Consider the following 24,030-nt stretch of genomic DNA (forward strand, 5'->3'; position numbering starts at 1 on the left):
CACACTAGGGGCCATATGTAGGAAGCCTAATACCGGTCGGTAACGGCCGATTTTCGGTAAATATTCCGTTACCGACCGGTATTTAGGCTTTTGGTATGTAGGGGGCACATTTCAGGATTCGGTAATTTACCGAATCGGTAAAATTACCGAATCGGTAATTTTACCGATTCGGTAAATACCAAATCCTGAAATGATATGTAGGGGGAGTGTGTGGTTGGTGTGGGGATTCGTTATTTACCACCAACTAAAAGTTGGTGGTAAATGACGATTAGCTGTAAAAAAGCATTTTTGTGCACTTTGAAGTGTGCAATGTGGCAGACATACATGCCCTTAGGGCATGTATGTGTGCCACATGTGCACACATGCACGAATCAGGGGTGCAACAGGGTGTCAATGTGACACCCTGCCACCCATGATGATGCCTCCCCCATTACCGATTCGGTATTTACCGATTCGGTAATGGCAACTGGCTTCCCATTCATTCCTATGGGCCTCCAGGCCCATAGGAATGAATGGGAAGCCAGTTGCCATTACCGAATCGGTAAATACCGATTCTAAAATACCGACACTTACCGATTCGGTAATATTTTACCTACATTACATTTACCGATTCATAAATACCGAATCGGTAAAATTCGGTATTTAAGAATCGGTAAATGTAATTTACCTACATATGGCCCCTAGTATCTCTATCTGTGCCAAATTTCTAAAATCATAATCAACTATGCAGTCGCAGTCAGGATTAGTCCTATATATGGAAGCACAACCAGATCCTCCTCCTTCTGTATGACATCTTTTATTTCCATGACCAAGTTTGCCAAATCCTGGTCAATCTATGCCTGCTCTACCACATTACACTCTTAGCCAGGTCTATTAAACTATGACCAGGCCCAATGCCATTTGTGCTGCAGTAGCCCTGCTACTGCCTGTGCCAACAGTGCCGTATGCAATTTTATCTCGCACTGCCTTGCCAAGTATTGAGTAGTCCACACTTGTTCAGCCAGGCCAAGTGCCATGTGCGCAAGGGCTACCAGCCCCAATAAAAGGGGAGGCTTTATCAAGCTAGATAGCAAGTGTGGCAGCTCTGCAGGACACACTTACTTATTTTTAAGACTTCCTTGACCAGTTCTGTTGTAACGCTGACTAGCAACGAGCTAATGGGGCACCTGTGCTGGAGAAATGCTGGCTATGAGTCACCTTTGACAGCCTGTTGCAGTTCATCTGTGACTCCATGTTGTCTTCTTGCAGGTCTGTGCCCAGTACTTGAAGGACACCAACATGCTCTTCATCGGAGGGTTGCTGGTTGCTATTGCGGTGGAGCACTGGAACCTGCACAAGCGCATCGCCCTGCGCGTGCTGCTGATCGTCGGGGTCAAACCAGCTCTGTGAGTTACACCTACTACCGGCGGATTGTGGTGTGGGTGGCTTGGGGTTTCTGTTTCAGGTATTGGCGCCCTTGTATGCGGGTCTTAAGAGTAAATTGTTGTAGTTTTATATGCGATCTCTAAGCTCTACATGTTTATTCTCTGACTGCCAAGCCGCTCTCAGCCAACATGAGACCATAACCCGCCCCTACACGAAACTATTTTTATTATTATTATTTCTCTGTACCGAACACTCACTAGTCTGCTGGAATGGCACCTAGACAACCAGTCCGCATCTTCAATCCATTTAAAATCACTCACATTATGCTCAAACCGTGTTTTTTAGGCCACAGTTAATTCATCTTCATCGATATTTAATTGTGTGACATTCTCCAGTCTTTCACCAGACCACTTTTTCTTGTTACATTTTTCCAATTCGTTTTTTAAACCTATGTATCCATTTTTAAATAGAGAGTGCATATGTGTTTTATCATATCTTCAAGGTTTTCATTCCTTATCTCGTTCTTTTTGAGGGGATGTAACAATCTTATCACCCTCATTTTTTCAATGTAATCTTAAGGAAAAAACACAGGGCCCGATTCACAAAGGTAAAGTGAGACAAAAGTCTAACTTTGCGACTTTCGGTACTCACAAAGAGCATTTACTACTCGTAAATGCCCTTTGTGAATGGCAAAAGTTGAACGTTATAACTTTCGGTATACACAAAGGGTATTTACGAGTAGTAAATGCTCTTTGTGAGTACCGAAAGTCGTAAAGTTAGACTTTCGTCTCACTTTACCTTTGTGAATTGGGCCCACAGACTATATCCCTGAGAAATTCTAGTATGAGTGGCATGCAGTTAGGATGGAGAAGGCCCACTTTCTGTCTCGGGAGAGCGTGCAGCTCTACCGTGAGTCCTTGATGTAGTGATTTGTTGCCTCAAAGTGCCCAGGAATTGTGCTGAGGACCCACTGTGGCATGGGATGCGACCCAGAGCTGGTCCCTGTGGTTTGAAGGACTGCACCTGAAGCCGGAAATTTGAACGAGGGGACCGTGAGGTGTTGTCGGTGTCCCCTCAACCTCACCTGGAGTCTCGCCGTTGTTTGCCTGGGCTCCTCTCGCCGCCGCTTCACCGCGCGGCCACACAGCAGGGAAAACTACCGCTCCCAGGTGCCCCAGCGGCTCCTGACGACGAAGAACGCGCCCGGAGGCGCTTAAAACACTGGTGCTCCCTCGGTGGAGCGGGGAAGCCGGAAATTTGAACGAGGGGACCGTGAGGTGTTGTCGGTGTCCCCTCAACCTCACCTGGAGTCTCGCCGTTGTTTGCCTGGGCTCCTCTCGCCGCCGCTTCACCGCGCGGCCACACAGCGGGGAAAACTACCGCTCCCAGGTGCCCCAGCGGCTCCTGACGACGAAGAACGCGCCCGGAGGCGCTTAAAACACTGGTGCTCCCTCGGTGGAGCGGGGAAGCCGGAAATTTGAACGAGGGGACCGTGAGGTGTTGTCGGTGTCCCCTCAACCTCACCTGGAGTCTCGCCGTTGTTTGCCTGGGCTCCTCTCGCCGCCGCTTCACCGCGCGGCCACACAGCGGGGAAAACTACCGCTCCCAGGTGCCCCAGCGGCTCCTGACGACGAAGAACGCGCCCGGAGGCGCTTAAAACACTGGTGCTCCCTCGGTGGAGCGGGGAAGCCGGAAATTTGAACGAGGGGACCGTGAGGTGTTGTCGGTGTCCCCTCAACCTCACCTGGAGTCTCGCCGTTGTTTGCCTGGGCTCCTCTCGCTGCCGCTTCACCGCGCGGCCACACAGCGGGGAAAACTACCGCTCCCAGGTGCCCCAGCGGCTCCTGACGACGAAGAACGCGCCCGGAGGCGCTTAAAACACTGGTGCTCCCTCCGCGTCGCGGGACGCGCGCGGGCGGACGCCGGGCTAAGCCCGGGCAAAGGGCGGGCCCTCTGTGGCCCTCAGAGGACCGATTGAGGCCGGGACGGGCCCCTACACTAAACCGTAAGACTTTGGATTGTTTTTAAATGAGTGGTTAATAAGTTTCATTAGGTATATTGACACATGTTGGCGTTGCCGCACTTGTGAAAGTTTAATTGAAGTTTTAGGCCCTCTCAGGGGCATAATAAAACATGGCTAAAGTGATAGCAGGAGGTAAATCAGCGCCTATCTCAACGTTGGATAACTACCTAGTTAAAGTTGTCACCAAAATCAACAGTGATAGACGTAAATCACTAGGTCATGGTTCAAATTCTTTGCCTGCTGGTCCTTTGTTGAATGATATAGACATCGTACTCTCTACTTCACCCCATGTCACAAATTGTGAAAATGAAAAGAATGATTTAACATCTTTGGATGATCACATTCCTAGTGATCAGGATTTACTTGAAGTTAATAGAGATTTAACAACTGACGTTAATGAGACTGTAGAAGACTCTCCGGAACGGCCATCCCAGAGAATGTTAAGATCCCGTAAACGGACTCATCTTAAACAGGGTCCCACACGAAGCAATCATAAGAAGACGGGCTCTGTGCCAACCACTCAGGCCACTAAGGATACAGCCACTATTAATCATCCTATGGCTAAGTTAGATTCTGATCAACTTGAATCCCTGTTAGGCCTCGTAGAGTCTAAAATCTTGAAAATTGTTGAACCCCTAGTTACCAAAATTGGCGAACTATCTGTCGAGATTGAAGGTCTACGTAATCTCTTGGCAAATAAGACCATTTCTTTTGAGAACCCGACCATAGCCGCGGAGGGCCTACCAGTCTCTGTTGATATCATGAAGCACTCAAAGGATACTCTAAATAGCACAGCCCCACCGGTGACTGTTCCATCAGTAAATGAGAAGATTACCTTTCCCTCTGGCAGTTGCCCAAGCAAAAATGATGCAATATTAAGTACACACCTGGGAGGTGTAAAACCAGATCTCCCCCCTGACTGTGCCCCTTTTGTCATTGTGTTAAAAAATGTTCCTCCTTTGAAGGATGTTGCCCAGAATTCCTCCTTTGAAACCCATGAATCTCTTAAAAATAAATCAGTATCGTGGCTAAATAGGAATTTTGGCTTTCCAGTACATTTATCTCATCTGATTTTGACCGCGAGAAGAGTTTCCTGGGTTGGGCGATCACGCAAGACTATAAAGGGGGATTGTGTAATAATAAATTTTAGTAATCCCCATATAGTGCACAACATCCTATCAAAAGCCACTTTGCTTCCTTACACTGGTGAGGGTATCACCCTCCATTCATTGGGCCATTTCTATAAAGAACAGAAAATACTACCCCACAGTGTTCTATGGGAGCCCAGAGTAAGTCATCCTGAAAGCCAGTTTCCTCAGGGTCTTGCCGTTTCAAATCGCTTTCAGGCCCTGAGTAACTTAGACTCTAATGATTGACTGCATCATGGGGGCACTATAAGACTTAGCATGGAGAACTTGCCCGTTGTGGAGGGTGAGGTCATGGCACCAGGTGGTTCTGTATCAACCATACGTGGAGAGGACACACAAAATGTCATGCCTGCATTGGGGACTGTCAATGATGAAAGAGTGGATGCAACTGTCAGTATCCCACAATCGCCCCTTGGCACAAGCGTCCTTAGTTGGAACATAGCTGGATTAAATAACAAAGTGCATGACCCTATCTGGAGGGACACTCTATTAGGTCATGAAATTATTGGCCTGCAAGAAACTTGGGACACTGAAAACACCTTTCTACTTGATGGTTTTTGTGCCTTTTGGTCACCAGCGGTTGCCTCAAATAGGGGAAGGGCTAAAGGCGGTCTTTTGACCCTTATTGCATTAACTATTGATGGCAAATATAGCAAAGTAGAAACGGGTTCACCTTACTGTTTAGCAGTCGAAATTAATTCCAACTTAAATGGGATCTGGCTTATAGTAAATTTTTATAATTCGTTTATTCAGAATATGCCTAATGAACACTTACGCAGTCTATTTGATTTTTTACAAATGTATAATGAACTTTGTAAAATTTCGTATTCGGTTATTGTGCTTGGCGATTTTAATGTTCATCTATGTTTTAAAGATTGTTTTATATGGGACAGTTTAGGTCCACAAGATCAAGGTAACTCCCATTTTGAACATACACCACAGGGGACTCTTTTAGACGAGCTTCTAGTTGGGAATCATTTAGTTTATCCCGCAAATGATATAAATGACACCCCGACTTTTAAAGGAAGCGGAATAGGTTCCACCATTGACTACATTTTTGTTACATCAAATTTAGTTGGTAATGTAAGTCATTATAAGGTTAATTGGTCTACTTTTAGCGATCATAATCCTGTCCAGTTAACTCTTATTGATGATCTTAAAAAAGGAATAGTGGATAAACCGACTGTCAGTTTACTGGACATAAGGCCGACAGATCAAATGCGACGCCTGAAATGGTGTCAGTTGGTCCCAGAAGATTTCACTAAAAATCTGTGGGAGATGGTTGGGGACGAATTACTTCTGTGTTCACAAGATGGGATCTGCAGTGATGCAGTGTTGACAGCTTATCAAAAAATCTGCTGTCAGGTGAACAGAGATCTTAAAAAAGTATGTAAGGATAATCCCAAAGTTGGGGAGAAATGGTTTGATCACAGCTGCTCATTCTCCCAACGGAAGCTTATGTCAGCTCTTAAAGCGGTTCCACCGGACAGAGCAGAAATTGCCATCTGTAGGAAGGCCTACAAACTGGCTCAGAAGAAACGTAAAACTGAAATCAGGGAAAATGCATGGAATGATTTACTGTCCACTGATGTCATTAATAATAGTGCGAAATTTTGGTCTATTATAAATAAACCTTTTTTTAATGGTAAAAGTAACACTGAGCTTGAATGCGGCATCCAAGAGGATGCCTGGTATGCTCATTTTAAACAGGTTTATGATGGAGATGGTTTAAGGGCGGGGCCCTTATTTAATTCTGACAATTATACGTTGACCTTCACAGAAATAGAGGTGACAAATGCCATTTTACAAATGACAAGTAATAAGGCCCCGGGACCCGATGGAGTCCCGGCTGACCTTTTTAAATCAGATATTAAACTCTGGTCTAAAATTCTTTTTAATGCTTTCATAAATGCATGTCAAAAGGGCCTCCCATCAACATGGGCGAAATCGGTGATCGTCCCTATTTTTAAAAAGGGGGATAGAGGCGACCCGAGCTGCTATCAACCAATTTCTCTTATAGACTCCTCAGTGAAAGTCCTGGGGAGAGTTGTTCTTGCCCAACTAAATGGTTGGCTAGAGGAATCTGGAAAACTCTCTATGGTCCAGTATGGATTTAGGAAAGGGATGGGTACCATAGACCAATGTTTAAACTTACAACTCTTAATTGGTAAATACACGGTGGCCAAAAAAGGAACCTTATTGGTTGCCTTTATGGACCTGTCTTCGGCCTTTGACCGTGTTAATAGATCAAAACTATGGCCTATGCTCCTAGATCTTGGTGTTGATAAAGAGATTGTTTATTTTTTAGCGGACCTACATAGAGAGTTAATAGCCACAGTTCGTTATGACCAAAAGGGAAACTGTACCAAAGATATACCCATATCTTATGGGGTTAGGCAGGGGTGCATTTTGGCACCTCTCCTTTTTACCTTATATATAAATGATCTGGACACTACCCTTGTCGCCTCATGTAAAGATATCCCCCATGCGGGGAAATATTCAGTCCCTGCCCTTTTATATGCTGACGATGCTGCCTTAATCGCCAGAACGGGAGTGGGCCTTCAGCTTCTGTTAAATTCTTTCGCTGATTTTATGAAGGATTTGGACTTATCTGTAAATTTTGTTAAATCTCATGTCATGGTCATTGGCCCTAAATTTGCCAAATCCAAAACTTTTTCTTGTGGGGGCCATCAATTATCGAGAGTCTCTTCTTTTCCTTATCTGGGCGTCCTCTTTGATGATCGAGACTCCGGGGTAACCCAGATACAGGCAAAAAAGATTGTGTTTTCAAGAGCTACAGTAGGAGTCCTGGGCTTTGCAAGAAAACTGGGAGCCAGACCACTGAAGGCTCTTATCCAAGTTTACAAGGCTAAGTGTCTCTCCATAGCCTTGTACGGAGCTGAGGTTTGGGGCATTAAAAATGCTAAAAGCATTCAGACTGTCGAGGATAGATTTTTAAAAAATCTCCTCTCAGTACCAATTTGCACGGCTAATTATATCGTCCACCAGGAACTAGGAATTGGTTACCTTGAAGACAGCATTGCCCTGGCCCCGATCCTGAAATGGATTAGTATCTGGCTCAACCCGGATTTACACTTGAACCACACCATTCTGAGAGATTGTCTCTCGCTCGATCATGGCTCGTATATACCTTGGTTGAAATACATTCGGACCCTGGCCAAAAATCTCGGGAGACCAGAGCTGTATCTTTCCCCCGAGACTTTGGTAAAAGGCGACATCAACTGGTGCAAAGAAAGTTATAGTTGCATATCCTCTTTGGCAAGGGAAGAGAAGGAGCTGGTTAAGGGTTCCGTTAGGAGCCACCAGCTCTGTAAAACAACACCTCTCATGGAACCTTATCTGGGATATGTAACAAACCCAAATCATCGTTTTCTTTTAACCAGATTTAGGTTGAATCAACTATACTCTTTGATCGGAGCTAAGACAGTTTGGAAAAGGGTGCTAGACCCTGGCCCTTGTTCCTGTGATAATTTCTCCCCCCAGGACATTATACACCTTTTTTTCTTTTGTGAGCACTTTATTGACATCAGGAAACGTTTCTTAATCCCAATTTTAAAAGATAAAGGCTTTGTCCAAGTGAGACCTGCTTTTTTGTATCTACAGCTTTTAAATAATGTTTGGGAAACCTTTAATATTGCAAGTTTTTTAACTGTGGTAATTCGTACTCTGAAGAAATGAACTGTACCCTTTTTAATGTTGGTATTGTGTTATTAATGAAATCTCTGTTTTTAATATGTATTTATTGCAGTATGCTTTTATGGTTTGCACTAAACCGAATAAAGACTTTTTGACTGACTGACTGCACCTCTCTTTCTGACCGTGACTATACTCACCTCTTAGTCTTACAGCTGTGGAGGAATGACAATAGGGACAGCAACTATGTAGGACAGACATTTTTCCTGTTGCTTGCCTCTCCTTTTTTTAATTCCCTGCCAGTCCCATGCAACCAGGTCCTTTAATTTATCCATGTGAAACTTGGATGCCACATATTGGTTTACCTGTTGGGTGTGTAGCAGAATGAGTGTGGTGTGAATCTTCTGTGCTTTAAATCTGTTTTGCATCTCTGAAGAGAACCTGTCTGACTGCAATATGAATTACAGGGCTCTTCCAAAGTATTTTTGAAGTCCTTTGAACTACAATAATCTCAAGAGTGTGAAAGGCAGCAAACAAAGGGTCACTTTGAAGGGAAAGTACAATACTTGCCCCATTATTCCCCAGATGTGTTACCTCCCGGTAGATCCGTGGGGAAGCCTCTGTCTCTTTTGAGTATTTTTTTTTAGTTCCCATTCCAGGCAGCCTCCAGCCCCACCCTTTCTTCCTTCTCACATTTGAGGTCAAAGACTGTAGATTGGCCAGTTGGTGAGGAAAATGCAAACTTCCTGAAGCCGGTCGCAGAGCTGGATTTGTGGAATACTCATACTGTGTCTGCAAACTTAGTAGAAGTACAGATCAGCAACCACCAGTCAGTGTGCCAGTATGTCTCCTCAGCCAGTACCAGGTTCCCACACCAGTGGGGACTGATTAGGACGTTTAGGCTCCACATTTGGGGTCTCTGACTGCCAGCTCTCCAGATATGGGTCCCTTGTTCTTTGTGCCACAAGATTCAAACTATGACACACTGACCAGTCCTATTAAGTCGGATACCAGTGTGGGGGGTCCTTGTATTCCTTTCTGGAGTGGCAACTCCTGGCAATTCAGTACTTATTTGCACAAGGTGTGAGTTTAGAGGTACAGTGGTTGCAAATCAGTAGGCTGGAAAGCTACCCATAGCACATTATGGGGGATATTCACAAGGATCTATCTCCGATTTAACGGCATTTTAGTGCCGCCAAAGTTGTCATAAGTTTACCTCCCCCATTCACAAGCCGGTGCACACAGCCCACATCAAAAGTTTACGCGCGATAGCAGCCGCAAAAAACATCGCCACTGATGACCCCCGCAACTATTGCTAATGAGATGCAGAGTAGGCGTTACCATGCCAAAAGCCGCGACAACACCACTCCACAACATTCACAACGACCAGACAGAACTGCGATAAGGACACAAAACAGGTGATAAGGCGCGTTAGCAGCAGGAAAATAACACCTGCTCTGACCTGGTGCAAAGTCAGACCACAGCCTGCACCACAAAAGGGAGCACAGCCCACAGCCACATCAGAAGGGCAACAGATGCACCCAGGCAACTGAACATGCAGCCCGGAGGGCCGAAAGGGCATCAACACCCGCCACCACCCCCCCAGGACCCCCTGTCCCCGGCACCCCTCGACAAAAGACATGCCACATCAGCTACACCTAAACATGTCCAAAATAATCCGCTTGATGTCGCATAATCACAACTGGTGACATGCATGTGTCGTCACAAAAATGAGCATCACACATTCACTTTTGAAGCAACAAATTAAACTTTATTAACATGAACACTGAAATGGAATGCGGACACATGGTGGCTCCCTGCCGGACAATCCGTAGGTCACAGCCTGCAAGACAAAAATCATGATGAGAAGGTGTGTCCTGTGCACATCAAAGGTCAGAGAGAGGGCGAAGGAGAGAGAGAGGAAGAGGGGGAGAGAGGGAGAGAGAAAGAAGAAGAGAAGGGGAGAGAGCGAGAAGAAAAGAGGGAGAGAGAGAGAAGAAGAGAGGGATGAGGGAGAGAGAAGAAGAGGGGGAGAGAGAGAGAAGAAGAGGGGGAGAGAGAGAGAGAGAGAGAGAAGAAGAGGGGGAGAGAGAGAGTAGAAGAAGGGGAGAGAGAGAGAAGAGAGGGGGAGAGAGAGAGAAGAAGAGAGAGGGAGAGAGAGTGCCACCCCTTCGCACCCAGGCGACACTGCTCACCTGCTGCCACCGGTGTGTCTCCAACCACATGCCGGTATGTATAGCAGTACACCAGGTCACACATCTGAGACAGAACCGTCATCTAAAACAGAGTCCAGATGCACGATTGGCACAGTACACACAATTGCACACGACAAAATCACCTGCACGCCAATGCACACCCAGGCAGAGGCACCCCATCCCCTCCCGCCGCCCATCGGAGCTTGCCCGCTCATGCACACACAGGCCTCACTGCTCACCTTCCACCACCGCCGCGTAGACAGGAGGTCCCATCATGTGCCGCTGCAAGCCACAAACCCGGGTCCTGTGGACATGGCACCCTCCACACCATGCAGCCCCGCTCCGCAGGCCACCAGGTCTCACGTTTGGTGCTGGTTCTTGATTACTCCATGGCATAGGACATACCAGTGCACCTGGCATCATCGCAGGCTGCACACCCGCTCTGCCCAATGGGTGCCACTAACTTTGGGAACCCGGAAGCGAAGCCACGTGGCGGTAGGCCCGTGCTGCCCCCTGGCTCTGGACTACAGTGCGGTCCAGCAGGGCACACAAAACCTGAGCTGTCCGGACCGCCAGGACGGGGCATCATCGCAGGCTGCACACCCGCTCAGCAGCTTAAGGTGCCACTGACTCAGTGCACCCAAAGTCACCGTCCCGTGGCGGGGTGCCTGTGCCGGCCGCTATGCCCCGGGTGCCACTAACCCTGTGCAAAGCCAGTCAGCGCCATGTGGTGGTAGGCCCATGCCGGCCACAAGGCCTCGGGTGCCACTAACCCTGTGCGCAACAATTCATGTGGCCATTATGATTGAGAACCATGGAGAATCCGTCATCCAGTCAACACCGGCAGAGGGGAATGTGACGTCATCGGCCCCTTATGTTGGCGGAGTTACATGGCCTGTGATGCCTGTACTTGATGGGTGTGGTGTGCATGCAAACCTGTCCTCAGGGAGTGGCTGTGACATGCGGACAACTAGACCAGTGATCTGCACACCACAAGCGTGTACACCTGTGACGGGTAGCAATGAGGGCTCCCCCTCGGAGCATAAGCGGAGTGGTCTGGCCTGCTGTATGCCGGACCAGTACAGGGCCTGCAAAAATGACTTGTGGGCTCTGGGAGTGGTTCAGTCCATGTCTGGACATGGAAGTGACCGATGCGTGTGTCTCTGTTGTAGTGTTCAAAGGACCCGGTACACAATATTCAATGTGGCAACCTCTGACTGGCATCCCACAAGATGAGCATCATTGACGCAAGGGAAATCACTGTCCCTACATTCATCCACACATTCATACGTGAATGATGAAAGACATGACACAGCAGTGCGTCACTGGATGTTTATTGCACAACCAGTGCAGTTCTGTAGCTGGAGCGGTACAGGGCAAGGCCAAGCACACTACACAACAAAGGCCCGTGGAGGGCCAGCCAGAGTCCATCTGGGGATGACAAGTACTGCGGAAGATGGAGGGTACAGTCCGCAGTCTGGTCACTGTGTCATTGGTCATCAAACAGGATATGGCAGTCCATGTCGCTGTCCAAGGTCAGTGCATGGGAGTGTATCGGGGGTCAGTGGACGGTCTTGAGGCCATGTGCGGCACCAAGCAGAAACAAGCCAGTTGGCGTAAATGAATGTTAGTGCCTCCTGATATCAAACCCATCCACGTCCTCGTCCCCGGATGTGTGCTCTGCCCCACCTGTGGGTATTGCAGTACCGGCTGAGGCACTGTGTGGCACTGACACATCAGGTGCCGGGGTGGATACGTCTGCCGCACTGTGAGGCAATGGCACACCAGGGGGCAGAGATGTGGATGGTGTGGGGGCAGCAGCATTCATCTGCACCACGCCTTGTGGCAGCAATGCCATGATGATGATCTGCAGGGCATGGTAGATCCCAGCTACATTGTGCTGATGTACAGCGGTGGCTGCCATCCTTTCCACCTCCATCCGCACCATGTCCTCCATGAGCCTCCGCATGTGTGCCAGTTCACGGCTGGTATCGCTGGTGCCCCTCTGAGCGGACAGGTCTTCTTCTCTCCGCATCAGGACTCCAGCGATGTCAGTCAGGGCTCATTGGAGACCATGGAGCGGGCCTAGACACCAATGGATGGCATCCAGTTTGGTGGCCATGAGGTTGAACCCCACCCGCACCTTCTCAGTCGTCTCCCTCTGGGCCTCCAGCACACGGCGTTGGAAGGTCGTGTGTTGTTCCCCGGGTGTCTTGGGAGACTGCTGGGGCCGTGGGTGCCTCCTGCTGAGTGGTTTGGGTGGTGGGTGGGGTCTCCTCGATGCAGCTTGTCATCCCTGATCCTGGAAGTGAGTAACGGATGATGTCAATGATGTCTAGGAGGGCTTGTGCGTCGATGCTGGGGTTGTCCTCCTCATCATCAGTGAAGAGTGGCTGGGACTGCTCTGCAGGGGGTGTTGACGGGGGCCCTGCAATGTGAAGGGGAGATGGCGTATTGCAATGTGTCCACATGTATGTAGCCGCATGGTACATGTTGACATTCAGACAGCATGGGATTGTACTTTGCAACAGTCTATAGATCTGGGCGATGACCCAGAGTCATTGAGGGTGTGCACTGTGCTCTGCTTGATTGTGCATGTGTGCCATCGTGGCCATCTCCACCCGTCCCCCCAGTACCTGGTGGTCACTCACCCACAGTATCCACAATGATGACTGTCAACACCAGCTCCTCCATGTCATCCAGCACAAGCTGGGGCGCTGGGCCCCCACCTCCAGTCTGCATTGCTGCCTTCTGGTTGGCTGCGAGTTGCTCCTTGTTCTTTCTCTTGATGTCATTCCATTGCCTCTTGACCTCGTCCATTGTCCTCTTGTGCTCTCCGACGGCATTCACCTTGTCCATGAGGTCCCGCCATATTCCAGTTTTGGTGCCCAAGGACACGTTTGAGGTGACAAACAGTTGTTGATGGTGTTCCATCACCTCCGTGACTATGATCCTGTTCGCCTGCGGATTGAACTTCATGTTCCTCTTCTTCTTGTCCTTGCCCTTCCCTGTCCCCGAGGTCCCGGGCTGGTCATCCGGGGTGCTTGTGGTGTTGTGCTCGTCCTCTGCGCCTGCTCCGGCTGTCTCCAAGGTGCTTGGGTGCTGGTCAGTTTGTGTTTGGGTGTTTTTTCTACTTTTATGGTGATTTTTCCCGCCTGCCAGGTGTGTGTTGCAAACCTGGTGCTGCTTATCCCTGATTTCCTCATCGTGCTTGGGCCCATCACAGGTTTTTGGCATTGGGGTTTGTGTTTTTATCTCCGTCGAGGTGGTTGTATCACTGGCATTGGCCGCGGTTTCAGCAAACTATCACATGGGGCCGCCTGTTGTGAATTCCACGTTGACACGGGGTTGTTTTCCCGCGATAGGCTGCGATGTTGATAGTTGTGTTACGCTACTCTTGCGGTAGTTATCACACGTTTTTGTGAATATCTCTCTATGTGTGTTTGATGTCAACTCCCCATGCCATGTTCTGGAACAGGAAACTGGACTAGCTCGATCCTGCTAGGAAGCCACCTTGCATCTAAGTTGAAGGAAGGGGCCCACTGACATATGAAACTGGTTATTGGAGGTATTCCTGTATGAAGGAAGGAAAGGCTGTTTAGAAGAGGAAGGCAAGGAGGAGCTGACCACGAGGAAAAGAACATTGGCCTCTGTAACCAAATGAAGTATATGCACCACCAGACCAAGTGGTGAGGCCTTTTGACTCTGGTCCCCCTGCTGTATGCCCTCGTATAAAATGACTCATCCCAAAGTCTGAGCTTGTAGATAGACACTGTGATCTTCTCTCCCAGATTGGAAGGCAGCCAGGAAAAGAAGCCAAGATCACTAAAGAAGCATCTGCATTGGCTTGGTGCAAAGAAACATCACAACTGCATTCATCCGTTCATTTGCAGATGCACCTATTAGAGATTGGCACTTGAAATATCAGAACGCATTTGTGGTTTCTTATTGTAGACCCTCAACAAGATACACTGCTGTGACCTGAGATGGGCTCTTTATTTGTCTGATTGGTGGGCTTGAGTCTGGACTCAAGGAAGATAGAGCAAGGAAGATGTTTTTCCTCATGTCTAACAACCACAGCCTCTGCAGACATGTGCCGTCATGGCCTTTTCTGTCAGGACTGGAGTTGCACACCTGTGCACAATTGCTCCACCAGCGATCGGCACTTGAATCAGTAGGGCCTGGATAGAGTTGAACTGCTGCTCCCCAGGGACTGTGCAAGCAGATACGTTTGCTGGAGCAGCACTTCCGCCTAAGTCAACAGTGTACACTATTAACTGCTTATGAGGTACCTATGTAATTGATACACTGTTAGGACTAAAATAGGCATGGGACAGTTGCATCTAGCTTGATGACAGGTTCATACTTATTTTGGCTGGCTGGGGAGGAAAGAGAGGAGGATGCATTCCCAGAGGAGAGTCAAAAAGGTTAGCCTTTATTAATGACCCTTGGGGACATTTGTTCTATTCCACATTGACTGCATCAGCATAATATCACTTATCTTTGAGAATTTGGAAAAAGCCTAAGTCAGAAGAGGCTGCCCCCTCATGCAGGATTACGTTCCAAGATTTACTTTACATTATAATGCCCAATAAATTGCTTAGTACAGTATTAAGTTCCGCCTACCCCAGCAAACTCAAGGACGTCCGTCCCATCTCACTGCTCCCTTTTCCCACCAAGGTCCTCAAAAAAGGCATCAACCACCAACTCACGGAACACCTGGAGAACAGAAACCTTCTGGACATCTCCCAGCCTGTATTCCGCACCAAACACAGCACCGAAACTGCCCTCATTGCTGCCACTGTCAACATCAGTGCCCTCAAACACAGAGGAGAAACAGCAGCCCTGATCCTCCTCAACCTCTCAGCAGCATTCAACATTGTATCTCACCACAGCTTTATCAAGGGACTCCACCACATCGGAATTCAAGGAGACACCTTCAGATGGATAGCCTCCTTCCTCACTGACAGAAAAGAGAGAATCTTCCCTTCTCCTTACAACTCCAAACACAAAAGCACCATCTGCAGCGTCCCTCTAGACTCATCCTTCAGCCACTCCCTGTTCAACACCTTCATGACCCCTCTGGCCGACATGGTCAGAACCCATGGACTAAACATCATATCCTACACCAACAACACCCAGCTCATCCTCATGCTCTGACGAGGGCCAAATTCCACAGATGTGTGATGAGCATCGCCGATTGGATGAAAAAGAACTACCTGAAACTCAATACTGAAAAAACTGAAGTACTGATCTTCAGGAACAACATCTCCCTGTGGAACAACTCCTTGTGGCTTTCCGAACTAGGACCCTCGACTATGCTTGCAACCTCAGCAACATCCTGGACAGCAAATTCACCATGAAAACCTAGATCTATGCAGTCTCCTTGATCTACTCCCTCACTCTGCGCGTGCTCCACAAGATCTTCAAATAGCTCCCGGTCAACCCCAGATGAACCTTCACCCGAGCCCTAGTCACCGGCTGGCCGGACTACGGCAACACATTGTACACAGGAATCACTTCCTGAAGAGAATGCAGACCATACAGAATTCTGTGGCCAAACTTGTCCTCAGCCTCCTCAAGCAGATCCACATCACCCCCCACCTCAGGAAGCTCCACTGACTTTCCTATTCAGGATAGAGATGCAAGTTTAAGATACTGATCCACACATACAAAGGCCTCCACAACAAAGGACCGGCATACATCAACCACCTCCTGAACTTACCAACCAGCCAGAAAACTGTGATCCACCTCCCTTCATCTCCCTCACAACCCTTGCATACGTCGGAGCCACAACGGAAGTCATTAATTCTCCTAACTTGTGGACAAGTCCTGGACCAACCTACCTCTTCAACTCAAGACCTCACTCTCACTGCTCGAATTTAGGAAAGGACTCAAGAACAGGCTGTTCTACTGGTGCTCCTCAGCACCTGAATATCCTCGCGGGTGATTAGTTGTGCATTACACGTCTTGTTTGATTGATTGTATTATGATAAAAATACTTTCCCTTTTTTAGGTAAAATCTCCAGATGGGCAATAATTGATGTATTGCAATTATATGCTTAATTGAGTTTGGAGTGTGTAGGAAGCCAGGTTGACAGTGGGGCAAATTCTCCGATGACTGTGCAATTCTAGCTTCTAGTTAGGCAAACACTGTTTCTCTAAACCAGCCTCATCTGCACCTTAGTACCACACGACTGAGACAAAAGGTAACTTCAGAGAATATGTATTAAGGGTTAACAGTACCAGCACAACACTTGCATCAGTAAAACATCCAGTAAAGCTCCCAGACGATTTGAGTAAAGTCTTACAAGTATTTTACAATTAAAATAAGGCTTAAACCACAAAAATTGTAGTAGTCACTGGAAAGTTTTAGATTCTTCGCAGTCACATTCTACATGGCTCTTTTATCCTGCATGGACAGTCAATGAAAGTTACTGCACAGTATTCATAAATGACCATTGACTGCTTCTTTTTCCTCCATGACTCCTAGTTTCAGGCTGTCTCTAGCCTTCTGTCACGTGCTAAGGGCTGAATGAGAGTCAGTCCTATGCAGGCAGGCACAGTTCACAGCTTCCAAACTTCAGAGAATCGTTGTAGTGGGGTCTCTGGCTTGCATCTCCATGACAGACAAAAGCTGTCAGGTTTTTCCAAGTCTGCCTAACCCAGTAGAAAGTGCCCCCTCTCCTTCTTTGGCTCCCATTACAGTCCTTGGAGTTGGATCCTTATTCATTCCCTTCCCTTCCCTTCCTTTATAGAGTCCTCCTTCTGGATACCTGTTCAGTAAAAAGTAGCTTTGTAACTCACTTTCCAGTTCCAAGAACAAATCTCTACCAAGGCCCATATCACACCGGTTACAGCCGCTCTATTGGTTTGCTTCATAACAAGTATCCTTGGTTGCCCTTTGATGGTCAGGTTGAGCCATCTGGGGGATCAGTCTTGGCACAAAGACTTTTATATAACAAAACAAACAGGTTTTGCATGGGTGGGTCACACTCCCACCCACTGTACTCACATGTTAATGACAGACAACAGCAACACACCTGTCTCCAGTTCAATTTGGGGAGAGGAGTTGGCCTAAAGGTTAGGGCGCTCGACCTCGGACCTGGGGGAACTGGGTTCGAGTCTCGGTAACAACGCTAAACATCCTGTGATTATGGGCAAATCACTAAATCTCCCCGTGCCTAACAAAAAAAAAAAAAATGAATGTGTGTCCTCATGTAACGTAACTGGTGCTATGTAAAGCGCTCTGATACCTGATTGAATTCGGGTCAAGTTCACGCTGTATAAAACTCTGAAAAAAAAAAATCTAATCCCCCTTCTCTCACTGAAACACCATCAGATATAGCACCAGGCAGAAGTGGAAGGGAATGCCCTATTCAAATTCCTGACACGCACAATGTATAACAGCTTCTCCTTTGCAGCATAGGCCCTGCTATATGAGTGTTAACTTCAAGATGTTTAAAAGTTGCACTAGTAACATTCAAAAGTTGTTACTAATTTCTGTTGCGTGCATCTGTACCCCATCTTACAAACGCTTCTTGCCATCATACAAGCACTGTATCATCTACAGATGCACCAGTATTATGCACACATTTCTGCCCTTCAACATATGCTTGAGAATCGTGGCTGGGATGATATTGGTACCAATGTAGTCATCATAATATACAACAGCCGCCAACTAATACGTCTGAGAAGTGCTCTCCTCCTCCTCTTATACTCAAGTTATTGCATCAAACTCACTAATGCCTCAGTTTTATCCTGGCTGGATTCCTGCATCCATAAATAAAGAAACATAGAATATCAGTGAATTCAAGCCCAAGTGGTCAGACTGCACTTGAATCATAAGAAGTCTGACAGAAAGTCCCAGCTGTGAAATAATTGTTACAACTACCATTGGCTCCAAGAATATAATTCAAATATTTCTATCTTCAAAACATTTAGGAGCAAGAATCCAAAATACTTTCAGATATGGACAGGCCATTGCATCCCTAATTCGGACTGTCAGGAGCCACCAAAGTAATAACCCAAATAAGATTTAATGATAAGAAACCCTGTGGTTGAGCAATTGAGGTAAAGGGTGTAACTCAAGATTCATTTTAATTCCACTACTGAGAAATCAAACTGCAAGCCTACCTTTTCAAAGAAGCTTCTACATTTCAGACAGAAGCGGGACACGGCTATTGGTTTTGTAGTAACTGTGTATTGACAACAACAATAACCAGGCCAGTACATTTTGGGGCATATTATCAAGAATGGCGTTAAAATTATAGCAGCTTTAGCGGCAGGAAACTGCTGCTAAAGCGGCAATAATGGGCTTGATAATATGCCCTTGAGAATTCCAATAGAATTCTCAAGGGCATATTATCAAGCCCATTATCGCCTATTTAGCGGCAGTTTCCTGCCGCTAAAGTGGCGATAATTTTAACGCCATTCTTGATAATATGCCCCTTTTGAGTCTCTATTCGCATCAGAGCAGTAATCCAATGTTAATTGAATCCAAGATCTTAACCAAGACCATCAATAACAGAACTTCAGTGCACCACACCCTAAAATACCTGATATTCCATGCAGAGAATATATCACCTGCTTGTGCTGCGTTCTTTCCTTTAATATCTCAAGATTTGGTTTCAGCATAGGCATAACACTGCATAATTTATGTTAAAGACCTGTTTATAGACAGCCAGTGACTCACTGGGGATATGATCAACAAGGCAATAACTGAGATAGAGGCATGGTACCAATTTGCTTATTTGCAATTAACAAGTGTGATGAAATTCTTACCACTAAAAGAATTTTCAATAACCGCTGGCATGACAAAACTTATTTGCCCAGAAGAGTCAGTTTAAAGACATTGGCATTTGTAACAGATACCTAAATAATCAGGCCTCCGTTACCATGTTGTGGTCAGAGGTAAAAAGCCTTTACAACAAGGTTTTTACCTTGTTGAACCTTTACCACGCATATTTTTAGAGCGCATATGCTTTTAGAACGTATGCCTTTACCACGCATTTAAGGTAAGTGCTAGGTTGTGGGGGATCTCCCCCCACTAATACATTGCTTGTATATATAAATATATACAAACAATGCATGGTAAAAACATACATTGTAAAAACATATAAGATGTAAAAAAATACGGGGTAAAAAATGCTTGGTAAAGGCATGCAGAGTATTTCCCTGTGTTGTTCCATCATACAACCATGGGTGGAAGTAACCAAGCATCATATATCTACTATAAAGGGAGAACATTTGAGCGTGATAAAGTTCTACACAAAATGGCAACCCTACCATGCATCTACCAACTTCATAAATTCAAGTACCATATTTCAGATAAGTGATCAAGGTGCCAGATGGCAACATGATCAATCTCAACCGTATGTTATGACATATCCCCATTTGGAACACTAAGGTGCTGATTCCGATCCTGTAAAACCCGGGTACAAATGGTCGTACGGAGCGTTTTCTCCGTACGACTCGTACCCGGGAATTAAACCGTACAAACCAGCAAGTACGATTCGTACGGAAATGTTATTTCTGTACGAATCGTACTTGCTGGTTTGTACGTAAAAAACACCGTACGGCTAAAAAATACAAACAATTCCGATCCTGGACAGCGCGTACGCGATGTCCGCACGGAGTCAGGCAGCGTTTTACGGACCAGCAAGTACGATTCGTACCCACAGCACTCCGCACGGCTATATTTTTACGGGAGCCAAAAAGTGCCGGAAAAGCTAAGTACGCCACGATGCACAAGGAAAAGGGGGCCCGCTACGCGACGTACATGCCATCACTCACATCGTACGTGTCATCATGTACGGTGCGTACCCCAACATTGCATATGTACGGACCGTACCCCCCACAACCCCCGTATGTACGCACCGAACCCCAGGCGTACCCCCCACCCGCGTATGTATGCACCGTACCCCAGGCGTACCCCCACCCACATATGTACGCACCGTACCCCAGGCGTACCCCCCACCCGCGTATGTATGCACCGTACCCCAGGCGTACCCCAATCCTCACATATGTACGGTCCGTACATATGCGAGGATTGGGGTACTGGGGTCAATTCCGTTGAGAGTTCCGGATTAATTTTGTAGGGGTCTCGATGGCGCTATCAGTAGTTCTTTATGGGGGTATCGCCGCGCTAGGTGTGCTAGCCGATATCTGAAATCGACCTGTAAAGCAGGTGGGCTATCACTCCCGGACTTTAAGCTCTATTTTTGGCCCGTTTTTACCAGCCATGTGCGCAGACTTTTGATATATATGGCGACCTCAATCAAATACCATTCTATTATTGGCTTGCTCAAGGAACAGAAGCTACGCTATTTTTTATCGGCTCAATGCAGAGACGTTTTAATGCAGGGGCAAAGTGGGCTCTGGCCCAGGGCCCCAGCCTTTCAAGGGGCTCCCTGACAGAGTCAGCTCCGTTCTCCAGAGTTTTGCCCTAATGACCTTGAATATTTCTTAAACAGATTATTTTAAATACTGTTTTCCTTTAATTTATTTTTTATGTACCTGATGTGTGAGTCTAGTACAGCCATTTTGCAGAGAAATGTTGTGTTTGTTTCATGAAATATACATTAAAAAAAGTTTATTTTAGATCAAAACAAGGCCTAACATATAAGAAATGGGAGGGTGTCACAGAGATTATTTGCAGTAATAATGCTGAGCTGCTGCTGTGTTACAATATTGAAAACACACATAACTATCCCTGAATATTAGATTTAAACTCATTTAGGGCCTTATTTATGAGAAGTGATGCATCGCTGTGTGAAAACAGGGATGCGTCACTTCTTAGTGCGCCCTCGTTGCGACATGATGGATGAGTCATATTTACTGTATGATGCATCATGTCGCAAGGAGTTACAGATACGTCAGTATTTCTGACATATCTGTAGGCGCAAAAGTGATGCATTGCTGGGGTGTGTCTGAAAATAGACGCAAGTCCAGCAATGTGTCCTTTCACATGGGGCAAGCCCCATGCGAAAGGGCCTGCATCAGTCTTACGCCTGCTGTGAGGCAGGTGTAAGATATTGACGCAATAGAGTCCTAGAAGTGGTGCACTGAGTTCTCAAAGATTTCAATGCGCCACTTCTATGAGGCTTTTTGCGGGGGGAAAACCCACCCTGCATACATTGTACCTGGCGCAGGTATAATGTGGTGCAGGCAGATCTTTTGGCCACCAAGAGCTCAAGTCAGGCGTTTCTGGATTATTTTATGTTATGTTAGTGGGTTTATAAAGCGTGACAGCTGCCCCAGCAAAGAGGCGTCCCGGCACTGACAGTAATGAGGTGACCAAGATCAGGGAGGGCCTAAGGAGGCCTACGAAGTGGGAAAGAGAAAGGTTTTGATGGCTTTCCTACATTCGAGGTAATTATGGAGCCCCCACATGTGGGCCGGCAGCGTGTTCCAAAGGATGGCCGCTCTGTTCCGAAAAGAACTACCTCCGGCACGAACCCTCCTAACCAGGGGGGCCACCACCAGGTGTTGTCCCATGGAGCGGAGCTGGCAGGAGGGAACATAAGGTAGAAGCAAGTCAGTCAATATATTAGGAGAGGCAAATTTCAGAACTTTAAAGGCTATACAGAGAGCCTTGAACTCAATCCGCCTAGCCACAGGCAGCCAGTGGGGACGGCGAATAGCGTTTGACACTGAGCAGGCTCTGTGCACACCGAGGAGAGATCTTGCGGCCGCATTCTGAACTCTCTGTAGCCTATTTATTTCTGCCTTGTTTGCTCCCAGATACAGTGAGCTAGCGTAATCAAGTCTTTACATAATCAAGGCCTGGTTTTATAATTTGCCTGGTGGGAGCATCAAAGAAGCCCAAAATGGGTATGAGTCCTCGCAACAACTCAAAGCAGGTTCCCGCCACCTTTTTCATTTGAGTCTGGAAGTTAAGGGAAGCATCCATCCAAACCCCTAAGTTCTTCACTGCCTGCTTGGGGGAAGGGCAGTGCCTAGGCTCTTGGGCCACCAGAGGTCATCCCATACACCATGGTCATTTCCTATCAACAACACCTCCGACTTGTTGGCATTAAGTTGGAGACAGTTAGCGGTCATCCACTCGGCGACTACCCCAAGATCGCCTTGAAATTTAAAAGCATCCTGCTTAGAGTCGCTCGAGAGAGCCACCACCAACTATGTGTCGTCGGCATAGGAGACCATGGTCAGCCCTCTGCTCTTGTCTACTGTGGCCAGAGGTTGTACATATAGATTGAAAAGCAGAGGGCCCAGGGAAGAGCCCTGTGGCACTCCTTGCTTGATGGGAAAGATGCCAGAGGTATACGGGGGAGCTATCACCTGAAACATCCTATCAGCAAGGAATGAGGCCAGCCACTTCAGGGCTGAACCAACAATTCCAGCCTTCTCCAGGCATCGCAACAGAATGGTGTGGAACACTGAATCAAACGCGGCACTGAGATCCAGAAGGATCAGTGCCGATGTCTGCCCAGCATCCAAAGCTGTCCAAAGATGTTCTGTCACTGCCAAGAGCGCTGACTCTGTGCTGTGGCCAGGACGAAAGCCATTTTGGGAAGGGTCAAGCCTGTTGTTGGAATTCAGGTGGTCCGTGAGGAGGGAGTTAATATAATATTACCAAAGAAAACAACTTCAGTTTTGTCAGGATTGCACTTCAGCTGATTGATCTTAAGTCAGTTAAAAACCTTTGTGAGGCAAGACCTAATCATTGCCCTATCAATGTCAGTTCCTTTTTCACATGTAAAAATCAGCATAGGAAACAATTTTGGCACCCTCTTCCTCTACCAGAAATGCAAGGGGGATAAATATATATTAAAAAGGGTAGGACACCTACATTCATGGCCGGAACCGGGGCTGGGAAAGGGGGGAGCCAGATGTCCTGAGATCGGTTTGCCAAAAAGGATGACATCCATGTTAAGGCGGTCCTCCCCAGGCCGATGTTAGCAAGTCTCTCGAGGAGCTTCTCACGTGGGACCGTATCGAAGGCTGCCGACAGATCGAGCAGTATCAGAACAGCCTTGCCTCCCTGGTCCAGCTTACCTTTGACAAATTCAGTCACTTCCATCAGAGCGGACTCCGTACTGTAGTTTGCCCTAAAACCGGATTGGGACTCAGGTAGCAGCTTCCCATCTTCAATGTGTTTTTGGAGGGCCTTGTTTACATGCTTCTCTAATACTTTGGAGAGGTCCAGAAGAAGGGAGATTGGCCTGTAGTTGGTAGGGTCCGTCGGTTTGGCTGCAGCTTTTTTTTATCAGTGGGAGAATCTTAGCATTCTTCCATAAATTTGGCACGTTGCCTGAGGAGAGGGAAGCATTAAAGAGCTGGTTTACCATGGGGTTTATGGTGGGAGCTAATAGGTTCAGGATATTCACTGGAGATATGTACCTGGCGCAGGTATAATGTGGTGCAGGCAGATCTTTTGGCCACCAAGAGCTCAAGTAAGGCGTTTCTGGATTATTTTATGTTATGTTAGTGGGTTTATAAAGCGTGACAGCTGCCCCAGCAAAGAGGCGTCCCGGCACTGACAGTAATGAGGTGACCAAGATTAGGGAGGGCCCAAGGAGGCCTACGAAGTGGGAAAGAGAAAGGTTTTGATGGCTTTCCTACATTCGAGGTAATTATGGAGCCCCCACATGTGGGCCGGCAGTGTGTTCCAAAGGATGGC

General features: G+C 47.1%; 1 protein-coding gene across 1 annotated transcript in view; it reads left to right on the forward strand.

The window, feature by feature from the left end:
- Positions 1 to 24,030, forward strand: part of SLC13A2 (solute carrier family 13 member 2) — a 255,046-nt gene that overhangs the window by 122,580 nt on the left and 108,436 nt on the right. Inside the window, exon 3 of the mRNA XM_085649113.1 lies at positions 1,249 to 1,385. Coding sequence (XP_085505239.1) covers positions 1,249 to 1,385 — 137 coding nt within the window. The remainder of the gene's footprint in view (positions 1 to 1,248; positions 1,386 to 24,030) is intronic.

This window comes from Triturus cristatus, chromosome 3_2 (assembly GCF_964204655.1).
Source record: "Triturus cristatus chromosome 3_2, aTriCri1.1, whole genome shotgun sequence".
Classification (NCBI taxonomy): domain Eukaryota; kingdom Metazoa; phylum Chordata; class Amphibia; order Caudata; family Salamandridae; genus Triturus; species Triturus cristatus.